Genomic DNA, 17,665 nt, shown 5'->3' on the forward strand with positions numbered 1-17,665 from the left:
TCCAGGCTTGTAGCATACTACTAATTTTTTATATTTTTTTCATTAGGGAAATCTATAAAATATGATTATTCCCACAGTAACTGATTAGAAAAATTGTTATACCGTCACTCGCTTTTGTTAACTGACAGACTGGATAACCAATTACAGTGTAGAGTTTTCTGGTCAGCCAATAGTCGTATGGGGAGTGGCGTCCTGCTTTCGGATGACCCAATGGGAGAAACGAGGAGGTGTCGTTTGGTGACCCTGGCTAAACATATTCGCCCACTGCTGTGTCCGTTGCTCCTGGTTTGCTAACGGCTACAGTAGCTAGCTTTAAATATATTTTTAAAAATCCGTCAACAACAATAACATATCATCAAATTATGGAAGGTCGTGGCTACAGTTCAGGTATGTATCAAAATATTCCAATGGGTTTATATTTTCACTAGGTTATCCATGTTCAAGATGTTATATTACTAACGTCAGCTAGCTAGCTAATTACTTACAAGCTAACGTTAGCTAGCCATTCAAGGTGGCTAGCAAGCTAAAATAGTAACGTTATTTTGTACGTTATACATTGTCATTTTACAGAACCGGTAATGCATGTAATACGTAGCTAGCTGTGGTTTATATAGAAAGAGAACGCCACAGTCTTGGAGTGTAATCTCATTAAAATGGAGTCCGTCTGCCACGACTTGAACTCACAATAGCGTTAAGAAAATGGCCGCCATATGCCGTTTTTCTACATTCCCCCTCCAGAGAATACGTTCCCCACAGCCCTTCACGTGTATGTAACTATCGTTAACGTACTAACTAGCTATGATTGCCACCGTTAACGGTATAGCTAATGTTTTTTTTTACCAAATGGGTTGTAAAAGTGCAAGGTTGCCGAATAGTTAAGTAACGTTGGCTAGCTAGCTAGATGTTAGCTTACAGGTAAGTTAGCGGGCTAACTAGGTTCTTTGTTGTCAAACGTTCACCCGTGTGAATTCATTAGCTAGCTATGCTACGCGTGTGTTATTCTGATATGCCACATTGCGTTATACAACCCGTTTTGGAGTGTTTGTAGATAACCCTTTAATTTGAAACCTCTTTAATCTGCTAGGAGGATACTCGAGCTGGGGAGGAGGGTCGGGGAGCCGAGGTAAGAGAGAGAGAGAACGTACTAAACCCGTTGAAACCAGTCTAGAACATTACATATCTGAATTGCCCAAGAATATGTGCCAGCGATTTTAGTTGAATAAACAGTAACACTTTACACCACAGAATGTTAGCTGGCACTTTGCTTGGGGAGGACAGGCTCACGGTAATGGCTGGAGTGGAATTAGTGGAACGTATCAAAAACATCGTTTCCAGGCGTGATGCCATTCCTTCCGCTCTGTTCCTGGACATTGTGTGCCGTCCTCCCCTCAGCAGCCTCCTGTGCTTTAAACATAATTGATTGTGTTGACTTATCATATTTATAAAATGCACTTAGCCAAAGGTGCCCATATCAAAATTATTGGAATTTAAACGAGGTAGCCTATGATTTGGCTCATTTTTGATTCAGGTAGCTAGCTAGCTACATCTCTCTACCCCTGCCTGTAAACTGTGATCCTCACCTTAAAATAATCTCTGCTCTCCCCCGAGGCTCAGACAACTATGACCCGTATGGAGGGGGCTACAAGGACTCCATGTCAGGGATGGGGGGCTACGGAGGGGGGCACAAGAGGGGTCTCTCTGGGAGCTCTCTGTTGTCGACGGGGACCAGTGCAGACGCTGTCATCGCTAAGATCAACCAACGCCTTGACATGCTGACCCAGCTGGAGGGAGGCATGAAGGGTGGGGGGCGCAGCGACAGGTAACACACACAGATCTCTAGCTGACATGCACACACTTTTTCCCCCTGGCTGGTAAAGGTGTCCTCGTGCTTCACAGCCCAAAGTGTCCGGAACAGCTCGTGCATATATCATGACGACATTGTGACATTTTTGTGGTCTTCGGTACATTTCCCCCTGGGTTGTTCTGTCAAACAGTATCGATTCTTCAGGAAAGTCTTTGTCATTCAACGAGAGATGATGATTGGTTTTCAAACAAATTCTTTCATTGAGAAATACTGCACAAGACATCTTAGTTACGTGTAAAATTGACTATGATCCCCTCTGCAAAAAAAAACCCGTAAACATTTGATATTCCATGAGTTATTAGATACTGCTACGGTGCCTCACAATGGACAGACTATTGCCGCGTTTCTCATTTTTCAAGCGAAGGTCTTTTCAGGGAGTATGTGATCACACTCGTTCAGTTTGCCTAGTCGACTATTATAGCTAGCACCAGCCGAACTGAAGCAAGCTAACACCATAACTCCTTCACTCTCTCCACTGGTTTCAACTCGCCACACACACACACGTCTTTGCACTCAAGATCAATCACGCACCTTCACACAGTTGTGTAGTCTGCCTTTCCAACACTAAACATACACACACTCAATCATCTGACCTGCACCTCTCCTGTGTTTTCCACACATCTGCAGCTAGCTGTTTTCCATATCAATCCTCCTTTCTCTTCACGCCTCAATCACTCTCAATCATCTCACAATGCTGCTGCCACACCCTCTCTTTCCTGCTTTAATAACCTCTCTGGGATATGTGGGACGCCAGCGTCCCACCTGGCCAACATCCAGTGAAAATGCAGAGCGCCAAAGTCAAATAAATTACTATAAAAATTAAACTTTCGTAAAATCACACATGCAATACACCAAATGAAATCGACACTTGTTGTGAATTCAGCCAGCGTGTCAGATTTCAAAAAGGCTTTACGGCGAACGCAAACTATGCTATTATTTGAGGACAGCACCCCAGCGATCGTATTTCGACCCTACAGGCGCAACGCAGAAATAAAGATATGAATCATGCCGTACCTTTTGACTTACTTCTTCTGTTGGCACTCCAATGTGTCCCATAAACATCACAAATGGTCCTTTTGTTCAATTAATTCTGTCGATATATATCCAAAATGTTCATTTCATTTGGTGCATTTGATCCAGAAAAACACAGGTTCCAACTCGCGCAGCATGACTACAAAATTTCTCATAAATTACCTGTAAGCTTTGTCCAAACATTTCAAACTACTTTCCTAAAACATTTTCGGTAAAAATTTAAGACGGGATTAACTGTGTTCAATACCGGAGGAAAACAAAGTGGATCCTCTAACAAAGAGTACACCTCTCTAGCCTCGTTCTGAACGGTGCTACTTCTTCATTTCTCAAGGGGAAAACCTCAACCAATTTCGAAAGGCTATTGACATCCAGTGGAAGCGATAGGAACTGCAAGAAAGTCCCTTACAAATCTGGATTACCAATGAAAATCCATTGAAAAGAGTGACCTCGAAAAAACAACATCTGAATGGTTTGTCCTTGGGGTTTCACCTGCCAAATAAGTTCTGTTGTACTCACAGACATTATTCAAACAGTTTTTGAAGTTTGAGTGTTTTCTATCCAAATCTAATGATATTCATATCTTAGCTTCTGGGCCTAAGAAGCAGGCAGTTTACTTTGGACACACTTTTCATCCAGACATGAGAATACGGCCACCTATCCCAGAGAAGTTAATCACCTCACAATGCTGTTGCCACAGCCTCTCTCTCCCTGCTTTAATCACCTCACAATGCTGCTGCCACAGCCTCTCTCTCCCTGCTTTAATCACCTCACATTGCTGCTGCCACAGCCTCTCTCTCCCTGCTTTAATCACCTCACAATGCTGCTGCCACAGCCTCTCTCTCCCTGCTTTAATCACCTCACAATGCTGCTGCCACAGCCTCTCTCTCTCTGCTTTAATCACAATGCTGCTGCCACAGCCTCTCCCTCCCTGCTTTAATCACCTCACAATGCTGCTGCCACAGCCTCTCTCCCTGCTTTAATTACCTCAATGCTGCTGCCACAGCCTCTCTCTCCCTGTTTTAATCACCTCACAATGCTGCTGCCACAGCCTCTCTCTCTCTGCTTTAATCACAATGCTGCTGCCACAGCCTCTCCCTCCCTGCTTTAATCACCTCACAATGCTGCTGCCACAGCCTCTCTCCCTGCTTTAATCACAATGCTGCTGCCACAGCCTCTCTCTCCCTGCTTTAATCACCTCACAATGCTGCTGCCACAGCCTCTCCCTCCCTGCTTTAATCACCTCACAATGCTGCTGCCACAGCCTCTCTCTCCCTGTTTTAATCACAATGCTGCTGCCACAGCCTCTCTCTCTCTGCTTTAATCACAATGCTGCTGCCACAGCCTCTCCCTCCCTGCTTTAATTACCTCACAATGCTGCTGCCACAGCCTCTCTCTCCCTGCTTTAATTACCTCACAATGCTGCTGCCACAGCCTCTCTCTCCCTGCTTTCATCACCTCACATTGCTGCTGCCACAGCCTCTCTCTCCCTGCTTTAATTACCTCACATTGCTGCTGCCACAGCCTCTCTCTCCCTGCTTTAATTACCTCACAATGCTGCTGCCACAGGCTCTCGCTGTAATCACTACATACCACCCACATATTTCCTGTCCCCGCCCTCCTTAGCTAGCCCCTCCCCCTGGACACGACTAGGATGTAACGGTAAGGGTTACAGGGTAAATATCCAATGTATTTCGGGTTGGGGAAACGTTTTGATTTAAAGGGTAAACTCAAGGTTGGTTTTGTAGAATTGGGAACCCCCCCCCCCCCCATGGGGATTTTCAGATCTCAAGGATACGTATTGCTTCAATTTGCTGAAACATGACATGTTAAGGATAAGTGGTCTTATTTCTCCGATTCCAGTCCGTTAGTTTGGGTAACACAAGTAGGTTTAGTCTAAACCAGAAGGTAGCTAGCTGTAGTTAGGGGTTTTTAACTGTTGTTGAAGTAACGATAGTAACTATCCAGATGAGCCTCTACCTGGCTCATCCCACCCAGAACTAGAGATATGAGCCTCTTCCTGGCTCCTCCCACCCGGAACTAGAGATATGAGCCTCTTCCTGGCTCCTCCCACCCGGAACTAGAGATATGAGCCTCACCCTGGCTCCTCCCACCCAGTATGTTGTCCTGGGTGTAGTTGGTTTGTCTTCATTATACTGTCATGCTTACGGATTCCCATTCATATACCCAGGTAGATCCCTCACCACCACAGTCACCAGACACGGGGAAGTCAGCAGCAGGTCGTTATAGTATACTGCCCCCTGTGTCATGGAGGTAGAAGTGCAGCACCCACAGATCCCCCAAATGCACTCCCTGTCTGATCTATCTGACTCAGAACAGACAAATACACCAACATGTCCACCTCATCCTGACTCTCTGTGTCTGAGTGGGAGGTTGCTCGAGGGGGGAGGAGAGAGAACCAATGCCGGTGACAACAACCAAGGTTATATTTTGGCTGAGGCCCCACCCTGTAAATGCACAACGAACACCAACTAAATGTGCCCCCCCGCCCCCTCTGTATTGTGGTACAGTCTAATCACCCCCACATGCAATTTGCCACATGGAACAGTCCTGTTTCTATAAGGCTGCTCTTGTCTGTCTCTCTGTGACCCATGAACCAACCCTGATATTCTGTACAGCTCCAGCTCTGTCCCCACCTCCACCCCACACGGTGAGACCTCACCTTGACTAGAAAGGGAGTAAACCCCCCCTCCCCCACTACTGGGGTACCAATCAACCCCCCCTTTGACCTCAGAGAGAAGGGTGGGGTGGATGAGAAATGGGGAATGCTCAAATGTGTGTAAACCAAATGTTGACAGAGAAAAGCCTTCCTGCCATGAATGCCTACATCAAGACTCAGCAGCGTTGGGATTGGCAGAAACATTCTGCATCATTATGACATCACTAATGTGGCTCATCATCTTGGGGGGAAACATGTCATATAGAGAGAGAGAGGAGTAAAAGGAGGGGAAGAGAGATTCCCTCCCTCACTCTCTGCTCGTTCTACCACTCCCTCCCTCCCCCTTTTCGCAGGTTTGACCAATACGAGTCCTTCGACTCGCGGGGCCCCTCCTCCCTCCCCTCCCGGGATCTCTACAGATCCGGTAGCTATGGTTACGGCGATGGCCGAGGGGACATGACCCAAAGAGCTTCAGGCTTCGGAGGAGGTGGTGGTCTAGGCTCAGGCTTTGACAGCTCCTCCTCCTACGGGGCTGCTAAGATGCAGCGGCAGAACATGAGAGATTCCTTCTCCAGTGGCCAAGGAGGAGGAAGCTGGGCCGGAGCAGGCCAGCGCTCCCCGAGAAGGGGGAGGCCGTGGAGGGTTTGGAGGCCGCAGATCCGACCCCACTCCCATGGGTGGAGGTGGTGGTAGGATGGGTGGAAGAGGAGGAGGCCGGGGAGGTGGCGGTCACTCCCCTGGGGGTAGAGGCAAGCTCCCATCCCTCCTGGGGCACCGCATGCCCCCCCCAGACCGGGGCCTTCCACCAGTCCGCTCAACAGGGCCGGGTCCCTGGGCACCAGGACTTCCCAGGGCGCCACTTTGGAGGGGGCCCCCAGGGAGGCCACCAGCGCGGGCGCAAGAGGCCCCTCAACCGAGTAAGTACCCTACCGTACTGCCCGCCAGTCTGCCAGCCCCACAGCAGGGCATGATGACCTACCTACCAACCCCCCCCCCCACCCCTGTTCATCAACCCCCGTACCCCCTAAACGCTCCCCTACCCTGCCTACAGTGCTAAGGGACTGGGGAGGCGTGGATATAATTGACATGACAACTACCAACAACTACGCCCCCAAACTCATAGTTTGGTCATCATACTATCGCCCCCAGTCCCTATTCAATATAGCCACAAATACCTCTTTGATTGAACCGAACTGTCCCCTTCCCATTGAAAGGAAACTGCCCTGCTCCAAGAAATAGTGGCCTCTACCAACACCACCCAGCAGAGATCTGGACCAAACTCCATTATAATGTCCGTTCTCTGGGTTTTATTTTGCCTGGTTCTGCCCCTGATGGAGGCCTTATGGTAATAGTGGAGATATGTCAGGGAGTCCACTGTAAGTTCCTTTTGAGAATCTATTGAAAAGTTCCTTTTGAGAATCTATTGAAAAGTCTATTCTAGTAATGGTGAAGGGATCCAAGTTAAAAATGGAAAAAAAGTTTTATTAGTCCACTGATAGTCCCAAGATATTTTGCATGTCAGCAATCACGTTTTCAAGATATTTGACTTTGAAGAAGCAGTGTCACTGGCCACGTCACCAATGTGATGATGATGTCCCCCAGCAGCAGCAGCAGCCTGGTGGTGGTCAGCGTGACGGTCAGAAGAAGAGAAAACAGACTCTGACCGCAGCAGATGAACCAGAGTCCAAGATGAACAAGACAGAGAGCGCAGGTGGAGAGACCACTGAAGGTACCACACACTGAACAGACAACAATGTCCACACACAGTAACTACCCCTGTGCACTGTCTGACCTGACTGTCTTTCTGTCTCTCTATGACAGAACCAGCAGAGAACAACGGTGAAGAAAATGAGGTGAGGAGCTGCTGTGACTTAACTAACACATCTGTGTGACCGTGTGTGTGTGTGTGTGTGTCAGTACTCATTTTGTTTCTGTCCTCTCCAGGCAACCAAAGCCCCAGCTGATGGAGAGAAAGGTAAGATGGATTCATCTCCTCTGTTATTAGACCTCCTACTCTCCTCTCTTCATCAACTGGCCCCTGTTCTCCTCTTCCTCCTCTCTTCATCAACTGGCCCCTGTTCTCCTCCTCTTCCTCCTCTCTTCATCAACTGGCCCCTGTTCTCCTCTTCTTCCTCTCTTCATCAACTGGCCCCTGTTCTCCTCTTCTTCCTCTCTTCATCAACTGGCCCCTGTTCTCCTCTTCTTCCTCTCTTCATCAACTGGCCCCTGTTCTCCTCCTCTTCCTCCTCTTCATCAACTGGCCCCTGTTCTCCTCCTCTCTTCATCAACTGGCCCCTGTTCTCCTCCTCTTCCTCCTCTTCATCAACTGGCCCCTGTTCTCCTCCTCTCTTCATCAACTGGCCCCTGTTCTCCTCCTCTTCCTCCTCTCTTCATCAATTGGCCCCTGTTCTCCTCCTCTTCCTCCTCTCTTCATCAACTGGCCCCTGTTCTCCTCCTCTTCCTCCTCTCTTCATCAACTGGCCCCTGTTCTCCTCCTCACAAAACGACCCTCAATAGTTTCCATGAACTTGCCCAGTGATTTAAAGTAATGATAATTAGTGGACATTTAGAAAACATTGTAATGAGATGGGACAATAGCCTGCTACGGTGAGTTTCCATTGAACTGTGTTGTCATAGAAACAAACAAACACATTCCCATCTAGTGTCTTGGAGGTATTTCCATGATTTATTTAGCCTGCCCTCCCACCTATCTGTTTCACGTCTCAGTTAGCCTGCGAAAGCCAGCGTGGACAGAATGCAATAATTGACTAATGAGCCATATTCTAATAATTCTCATATGCCAAAGTGTCGCCATGGTGAAACTTGCACTCCTGTAGATCTGGAATAATTGGATGGTGAAACAGGAAGACCAGAGATGCCTCATCCCTGATTGGCAGATGAGTGGCAACCCTGATTAGAAGCACCAGCTGCTCATTGGTTGTTCCCTACAAATGCTGTTTTGAAGATATATATATATATTTTTTTTACCTACGCACTGAAGAAGGCTGCCAAAGCGGAAACATCTGTACGCTATCCTTGATGCAGTGAAAATAATATCAATCGAAAAATTGCCTTTGTCAAATGAACCTGGGTCAATGCAAACCTACTGACAGTCTCTCTTTCCTGCTCCGCTCTTCTTTTATTCAAGCTGGGTGACGTTTCACAGCTCTAGATGTCATTTTCAATAGACTGCCCCTCTCCTTGCTTCCCTCCCCTGCCCGCTTCCTTGTCACCTCCTCCCTCTTTCCCTTCAACTCCAACACGAAAACCTTCTCTCCCTTTCCCTCTCTTTCCCCCGTCTACCCCTCCTCTCTTTCCCCCATCTCTTTCCCCCTCCTCTCTTTCCCCTGTCTTCCTCTCCAACTATAACCTCTCCTCTCTCCCCAGTGGTGTCGATGCAGGAGGAGATCTCTCAGATGAAGAAGAAGCTCCAGACAGGGAAACAGACTCCTCCCCAGGACAAGGTCCCCAAAAACAGGAGGAAGAGGGGCGGCTTCCTGGAAAGGTCAGGGGTCACACTAACACCCAAAAGTCAAACCCAGAGGTCAGTTATTACAAAATACATCTCTTAATTTCTCTTCGTCTAATTTTCTTCCTTTTCTGTCTTTCCTTTACATCTCTTCTCTCTCTTCTCTTTCTCAGAGGTCAGAGTTATTATACAGAATCTTCTTTTCCTAAATACAGAGCCTTCAGAGAGGATTCATACCCCTCGACTTTTTCCACATTCTGTTACAAAGTGGGATTAAAATGGATTTAATTCTCTTTTTTTTGTCCATTACATGTTAGAATAACCTTTTTGTCAACTTGCTTGTTGATCATTGCTAGACAACCATGTTCAGGTCTTGCCATAGATTTGAAAGCAGATTTATGTCAAAACTGTGACTCGGGAACATTCACTGTCGTCTTGGTAAGCAACTCCAGTGTATATATGGCCTTGTGTTTTAGGTTATTCTCCTGCTGAAAGGTGATTTCCTCTCCCAGTCTGTTGGAAGCAGACTGAACCAGGTTTCCCTCGAGGATTTTGCCTGTGATTATCTCCATTCCGTTTTATTTTTATCCAGAAAAATTCCCCAGTCCTTAATACAAGCATACCCATAACATGATGCAGCCACCACTGTGCTTGAAAATATGGAGGGTGGTACTCCATAATGTGTTGCATATGTCCCAAACAACATTGTATTCAGGACAAAAAGTGAAATGCTTTGCCACAATTTGTATTACTTTAGTGCCTTGTTGCAAACAGAATGCATATTTTTGGAATATTTTAATTCTGTTCAGGCTTCCTTCTCACTTTTTCAGTTCGGTTAATATTATGGAGTAACGTTTGTTGATACTCAGTTTCCTCTTAAGTTCTGTGGCTGTAAAAGTCACCATTGGCCTCATGGTGAAATCCCTGAGCGGTTTCCTTCCTCTCCAGAAACGTTAGGAAGGACGTCTGTATCTTAGTAGTGACTGGATGTATTGATACACCATCCAAAGTGTAATTAATAACTTCACCCTGTTCAAAGGGGTATTCAGCATATGCTTTTTCTTTAAATTTTAATTGAGCAATCGGTGCCCTTTGAGGCATTGGAAAACCTCCTTGGTCTTTGTGGTTTAAATTTACCGTGAGATTGAGTGACCTTACAGATAATTGTACATGTGGGGAACAGGGACGAGGTCGTCATTCAAAATCATCTACTGTGCAACAGAGTGAGTCCATGCAACTTATTATGTGAGTTGTTAAGCACATGTTTACTCCTGAACTTAATTAGGCTTGACATAACAAAGGGGTTGAATACTTATTGACCCAAGATATTTCAGCTTTCATTTTAAATACATTTGTAAAAATTTCATGAAACATCATTCCACTATGACATTATGGGGCATTGTGTGCAGCAGGCCAGTGACAATAATAAATGTAATCCGTTTTAGATTCAGTCTGAAACCCAATGTGGAACAAGTCAAGTGGTGAAAACTCTCTGAAGGCTCTGTGTGTTCTCAGTGAGGGCAGAATGACCTGTCTTCTCTCTCCTCCCTCCCCGCTCTCTCTCTCCTCCCTCCCCGCTCCCTCTCTCCTTCCACCGTCTCCTCATTCCTTCTTTTCCTAGATATTCTCTGAGGGCAGAATGACGTCCTGTAGTCTTTCCTCTGTCTCTGTGAATGGATGGGGGGGATAATGCATTACTCAACACTAACCACTTGGCTGTAGTTTCACTCACCACACCGTCCAACATATCTGCCTCTGATTGGGCCGGCAGGCTTGTGGTCTGACGGTTGTTCTGTGTGGTCGACAGGGTGACGTTTGCGTGCTCGGTGTGTAAGTTCCGTTCATTCTACCACGAGGACATGGCAGCCCACCTGGAGAGCAAGTTCCACAAAGATCACTTCAAGTTCCTGTCCAGTCAGCTGTCCAAACCCACCACAGACTTCTTACAGGTAGACACACACGCCCACACACACAATCAAAGGCGAACACACAGGCATACACACACACCCAATCAAAGGTGGACACACACAGGCAGACCCATGCAGATGGGGTCACACTCAGGCAGACCCATGCAGATGGGGACACACACTCAGGCAGACCCATGCAGATGGGCCACACACACACACTCAGGCAGACCCATGCAGATGGACACACACACACACACTCAGGCAGACCCATGCAGATGGACACACACACACACACACACTCAGGCAGACCCATGCAGATGGGGACACACACACACACACACACACAGGCAGACCCATGCAGATGGGGACACACACACACAGGCAGACCCATGCAGATGGGGACACACACACACAGGCAGACCCATGCAGATGGGGACACACACACACAGGCAGACCCATGCAGATGGGGACACACACACACAGGCAGACCCATGCAGACCCATGCAGATGGACACACACACACACACACAGGCAGACCCATGCAGATGGACACACACACACACACACACACACACACACACACACACACACACACACACAGGCAGACCCATGCAGATGGGGACACACACACACACACAGGCAGACCCATGCAGATGGGGACACACACACACACACAGGCAGACCCATGCAGATGGGGACACACACACACACACAGGCAGACCCATGCAGATGGGGACACACACACACACACAGGCAGACCCATGCAGATGGGGACACACACACACACACACAGGCAGACCCATGCAGATGGGGACACACACACACACTCAGGCAGACCCATGCAGATGGGGACACACACACACACTCAGGCAGACCCATGCAGATGGGGACACACACACACACACACACACACAGGCAGACCCATGCAGATGGGGACACACACACACACACACACACAGGCAGACCCATGCAGATGGGGACACACACACACACACACACACAGGCAGACCCATGCAGATGGGGACACACACACACACACACACACACACAGGCAGACCCATGCAGATGGGGACACACACACACACACACACACACACACACACACACAGGCAGACCCATGCAGATGGGGACACACACACACACAGGCAGACCCATGCAGATGGACACACACACACACGCACACAGGCAGACCCATGCAGATGGGGACACACACACACACGCACACAGGCAGACCCATGCAGATGGGGACACAAACACACGCACACAGGCAGACCCATGCAGATGGGGACACACACACACACGCACACAGGCAGACCCATGCAGATGGGGACACACACACACACACAGGCAGACCCATGCAGATGGGGACACACACACACGCACACAGGCAGACCCATGCAGATGGGGACACACGCACACAGGCAGACCCATGCAGATGGGGACACACACACACACACACAGGCAGACCCCTGCAGATGGGAACAAACACACACACAGGCAGACCCATGCAGATGGGGTCACACACACACACACAGGCAGACCCATGCAGATGGGGACACACACACAGGCAGACCCATGCAGATGGGGACACACACACAGGCAGACCCATGCAGATGGGGACATTCACTCAATCTTCTGTAAGATTCCCGTGTGTTTTGAGCGAACCCCCCTCTTACTGTGTGTGTCCCCACACCAGGAGTACCTGAATAACAAGTATAAGAAGACGGAGCAGAGGACCAGTCAGATGGAGAACCACTGTGCTGCCATCTGTCAAGTCTACAAGGAACAGGACCTCACGAGGCGTAAGGACAGCAGTGTGTTTGTGGTGTCTCCCAGGGGTTCCGTTTGTCGCTAATAGCAGGCTATTGTGACATAATGCATTTGAACTTTCCCACCAATGAAAATACCGACTGGTGATTTAAGGTCAGACAGCTGTTTGTTGCTGCTGCTTTAAGCTCAGACAGCTGTTTGTTGCTGCTGCTGCTTTAAGCTCAGACAGCTGTTTGTTGCTGCTGCTGCTTTAAGATCAGACAGCTGTTTGCTGCTGCTGCTTTAAGATCAGACAGCTGTTTGTTGCTGCTGCTTTAAGCTCAGACAGCTGTTTGTTGCTGCTGCTTTAAGCTCAGACAGCTGTTTGTTGCTGCTGCTTTAAGATCAGACAGCTGTTTGTTGCTGCTTTAAGCTCAGACAGCTGTTTGTTGCTGCTGGAGTAAAACATGTCCGTTTAATAAGACCAGTCATTGCGCCACAATCGTAACAACAACCTACTTTGTAATGAGCTGGAGGCCGTGTGAATCTTTTGAAAACATGTACTTCATTCTGTGAAATATGTTTTTTATCTTGCTTCAAAGGAGCCAGAATCCAACCAGCCGTGCAGGCAGTTATTTGATAGACTTCCCTATTGCCATTGAAACCAGGAGCCCCTTTCTCCTGTTCTATTGGTTTTCACATCAACTTTCAGGTTTAAAAATTTTCTTCTCCAAACTTTACTTTTTTTTTTAAACGTCGCATTTATAACAAAACATTACATGTATTCTCGCATAGAGCTTCCTATTCCTCACGTGGTGATTGGATAGACATCGTTTAGCCTAATAGTCGGCCCTAGAGTAGACACAGGCGATATATTACATTTGTTTTCTCTTTTCTTTGCACGGGAAAAAGTTGGCCTTTTTCATAAACACATTTCATGCAATTCTACCAGACTTTAGAGACATTAGCAGAGAGACTGGAGACATTAGCAGAAACTTTTTTTAAATAGGACATTTACGTGATAGCCTACTCTGCTGACAAACAGATCAATAAAAAGCTCATTTGTAGGCTAATTAGGATGTATCATTTTGGCAATTAAAATTAACTTTAGGGGGAAGCCTCCCCCGAGCCTTATGGACACCCCGCCTATGTATTGTATCATCTTCAAATTGCGTCTGAATTACATGTTCAGTTACGAGGTCATTACCATGTAATTATTATTATTTATTACTGAACCGTGGGCAGACGACCTAATCAGGTAATGCAACCAATGCATGTGTGTCTGGTACATGTCTTTCAACGTCCGGGAGATGAAACCGCTGCCGGTCAAATATCCGGCGCTACTTTTTCCTAACGGAAACCATGTTGTGTACGTACTGTGTGTGTACGTACTGTGTGTGTACGTACTGTGTGTTGTGTGTGTACGTACTGTGTGTGTGTTGTGTACTGTGTGTGTGTTACTCTTCTGTGGAACGGGGTGGATTTGTAAAGGCTTTGTTTCTGTGTTTTTCTTTTCTGCTGGTCCAACTGTTTCCCTGTTTGTCCCTCCTCCGTAACAGAGTTGGGTATGGAACACTTCATGAAGAAGGTGGAGGCAGCCCACTGTGCAGCCTGTGACCTCTTCATCCCCATGCAGTTCTACGTCATACAGAAACACCTCAAGTCCCCCGACCACAACTTCAACCGCAAGGTCAGTACGCGACACAGCTCAGTGTATAGTGACTGTAACCAGGTCACTACACAGCTCAGTGTATAGTGACTGAAACCAGGTCACTACACAGCTCAGTGTATAGTGACGGAAGCCAGGTCACTACACAGCTCAGTGTATAGTGACTGAAACCAGGTCACTACACAGCTCAGTGTATAGTGACTGTAACCAGGTCACGACACAGCTCAGTGTATAGTGACTGAAACCAGGTCACTACACAGCTCAGTGTATAGTGACTGAAACCAGGTCACTACACAGCTCAGTGTATAGTGACTGAAACCAGGTCACTACACAGCTCAGTGTATAGTGACTGAAACCAGGTCACGACACAGCTCAGTGTATAGTGACTGAAACCAGGTCACTACACAGCTCAGTGTATAGTGACTGAAACCAGGTCACTACACAGCTCAGTGTATAGTGACTGAAGCCAGGTCACGACACAGCTCAGTGTATAGTGACTGAAACCAGGTCACTACACAGCTCAGTGTATAGTGACTGAAACCAGGTCACGACACAGCTCAGTGTATAGTGACTGAAACCAGGTCACGACACAGCTCAGTGTATAGTGACTGTAACCAGGTCACTACACAGCTCAGTGTATAGTGACTGAAACCAGGTCACTACACAGCTCAGTGTATAGTGACTGAAACCAGGTCACTACACAGCTCAGTGTATAGTGACTGAAACCAGGTCACTACACAGCTCAGTGTATAGTGACTGATACCAGGTCACTACACAGCTCAGTGTATAGTGACTGATACCAGGTCACTACACAGCTCAGTGTATAGTGACTGAAACCAGGTCACTACACAGCTCAGTGTATAGTGACTGAAACCAGGTCACGACACAGCTCAGTGTATAGTGACTGTAACCAGGTCACTACACAGCTCAGTGTATAGTGACTGAAACCAGGTCACTACACAGCTCAGTGTATAGTGACTGAAACCAGGTCACGACACAGCTCAGTGTATAGTGACTGTAACCAGGTCACTACACAGCTCAGTGTATAGTGACTGATACCAGGTCACGATCCCAGGTCACTACACAGCTCAGTGTATAGTGACTGATACCAGGTCACTACACAATATAAACCCTGCTTGGTTGAGATTGGCAGGGAGCACCATACACTATAAACCCAGCTTGGTTGAGATTGGCAGGGAGCACTATACAATATAAACCCTGCTTGGTTGAGATTGGCAGGGAGCACCATACACTATAAACCCTGCTTGGTTGAGATTGGCAGGGGGCACTATACACTATAAACCCAGCTTGGTTGAGATTGGCAGGGAGCACTATACAATATAAACCCTGATTGGTTGAGATTGGCAGGGAGCACTATACACTATAAACCCTGCTTGGTTGAGATTGGCAGGGAGCACTATAAACCTTGCTTGGTTGAGATTGGCAGGGAGCACTATAAACCCTGCTTGGTTGAGATTGGCAGGGAGCACTATACACTATAAACCCTGCTTGGTTGGATACAAAAGATTTGGAGGAACAAGTACTTTTTTATTATTATTTTTTGCTCTGCCCTCTCTGACCTTACCCCCACTGACTCCTGTGTGACCTTTGCTTCCTGCGTGACCCCAGGGTATGATGGAGCAGTCTAAGAGGGCCAGTCTGTCAGTGGCTCGCAGCATCCTCAACCACAAAATCATCGGAAAGAAGCTGGAGAGTTACCTCAAGGTACACAAACGCCTATCTCACACACACACACACACACACACACACACACCTTAGAAACACTGACTCTCTGTGCCTCACGCACTCGTTCACTCACTCACAATCTCTCTCTGACCCTGCCCTTCCTCTCTCCTCTCTGCAGGGTGAGAACCCCTTCCTCGGTAACCAGGACGACCAGGACCCAGAGGACTCAATGATTATGGAGGTGTCAGAGGCTGAGCTGACCAATGAGAGCCTGGCGGAGACCACCAAGGAAGAGGCGGGGCCAGAGACATCGCAGGCGGCCACCGGGGCTGATGGGGTAGAGGAGGAGAAGATGGAGGAGGGGGGAGTGGCGGTAGCAGATGGAGGGGAGGAAGAGGCGCAAGTAGAGAAGCCAGCGGAAGGAGAGGGGGACACGCAGGGTGAGGAGGAGACGCAGGGTGAGGTGGAGGCTGAGGGAGAGCTGGAGCAGGTAGGAGAGGAAGAGGAGGAAGGGTTTGAAGTAGGAGATGAGTTCGGAGAGGAGGATGAGGGAGTGGAAGGAGAGCTGGGAGAGGAAGAGGAGGATGAAGGAGTGGGAGGAGAGGATGAGGGTGTGGCGGTAGAGAAGAAAGACGAGGATGCTGACGTGGTCGTCATAGAGTGACCTTTACCCTCAATGACCCTTTGACCTCCCTCTGGACCAATTAATACATCCCTCTCTCCCTTGTCCAGCCAATCCCACTCTACCCCTTCCACAAACAGCCAATCAGATTCATTTATACTTACCGCCCCCCCCCCCCTTCCTCCATTCAGAACTGAGACTCACTAATATACTTCTGATACATCTGTTTTCATATATAGTTTCTCTTCTGTGTAAGTAGACTTTTTTGTTGTGCCTTTGAATCTGCCGGGCTGCGTTGGAATATTTTGACAATGTTTCAGTGGGTAGAGGACCGTGAACTTAGTGTTATTGATATGACACACCCCCTACCTGGTATTACTACTGGACGCACTCCCTGTCCGTCATAGCTAGATTCCCAGGAAGTCTGAGCTGATTGGTTCGTCTCTTATCGACTCCTCCCAAACGTGCAAAACTTATTTGAAATGTATTTGTTGGTGTGTTTAGATTGAAAGACGGTGCAGGATTTAGTTTTACAGACGGTTGCTGTTGTCATCCATGTTCTTTTTTGGACAGATGAGAATAAATGTTTAAAATGTTTATCTGTTGGTTTGGTTTCTTTGTTGAGCTGATTGCTTCTAGCCTGATCTCAGATCTTTGTGCTTTTGACAATTCCATTGCTGTTGTCAAGACACATGACAAATAATTATAGTCAGCATGATCGCACAAACAAGACTGGCTGATGTTCTGGGTTCAGATTAGAATAGGGTCAAGGGTCAAATTCTTTCTTTATACACATGGTTAAAAGGCTCAGGACAACCTTAACACGACACTGTAAATCCAATCATTCACATTGGGTGCAGCAGGATGGCGGCAGGCAGTGGTTAGAGCGTTGGGCCAGTAACCCGGAAGGTTGCTGCACCCAATCCCCGAGCTGACAAGGTAAAAATCTGTCTTTCTGCCCCTGAGCAAAACAGTTAACCCACTGTTCCC

The 17,665-nt window shown here is 47.6% G+C and overlaps 1 protein-coding gene across 1 annotated transcript; it reads left to right on the forward strand.

Annotated features, from left to right (window-relative positions):
• The first annotated feature begins 221 nt into the window (after nucleotides 1-221).
• On the forward strand, nucleotides 222-17,272 carry LOC135537047 (A-kinase anchor protein 8-like). The gene is given in 15 exon segments (XM_064963257.1): nucleotides 222-387; nucleotides 1,085-1,123; nucleotides 1,609-1,819; nucleotides 5,927-6,199; nucleotides 6,201-6,354; nucleotides 6,356-6,490; nucleotides 7,176-7,302; nucleotides 7,395-7,426; nucleotides 7,518-7,548; nucleotides 8,961-9,117; nucleotides 10,850-10,991; nucleotides 12,646-12,751; nucleotides 14,258-14,388; nucleotides 15,997-16,092; nucleotides 16,232-17,272. Coding segments are annotated over 15 exon segments (2,145 nt in total). The 5' UTR covers nucleotides 222-362; the 3' UTR covers nucleotides 16,718-17,272.
• The last annotated feature ends 393 nt before the right edge of the window (nucleotides 17,273-17,665 follow it).

The sequence above is a fragment of the Oncorhynchus masou genome, unplaced genomic scaffold (assembly GCF_036934945.1).
Source record: "Oncorhynchus masou masou isolate Uvic2021 unplaced genomic scaffold, UVic_Omas_1.1 unplaced_scaffold_704, whole genome shotgun sequence".
NCBI classification, from domain to species: Eukaryota; Metazoa; Chordata; class Actinopteri; order Salmoniformes; family Salmonidae; genus Oncorhynchus; species Oncorhynchus masou.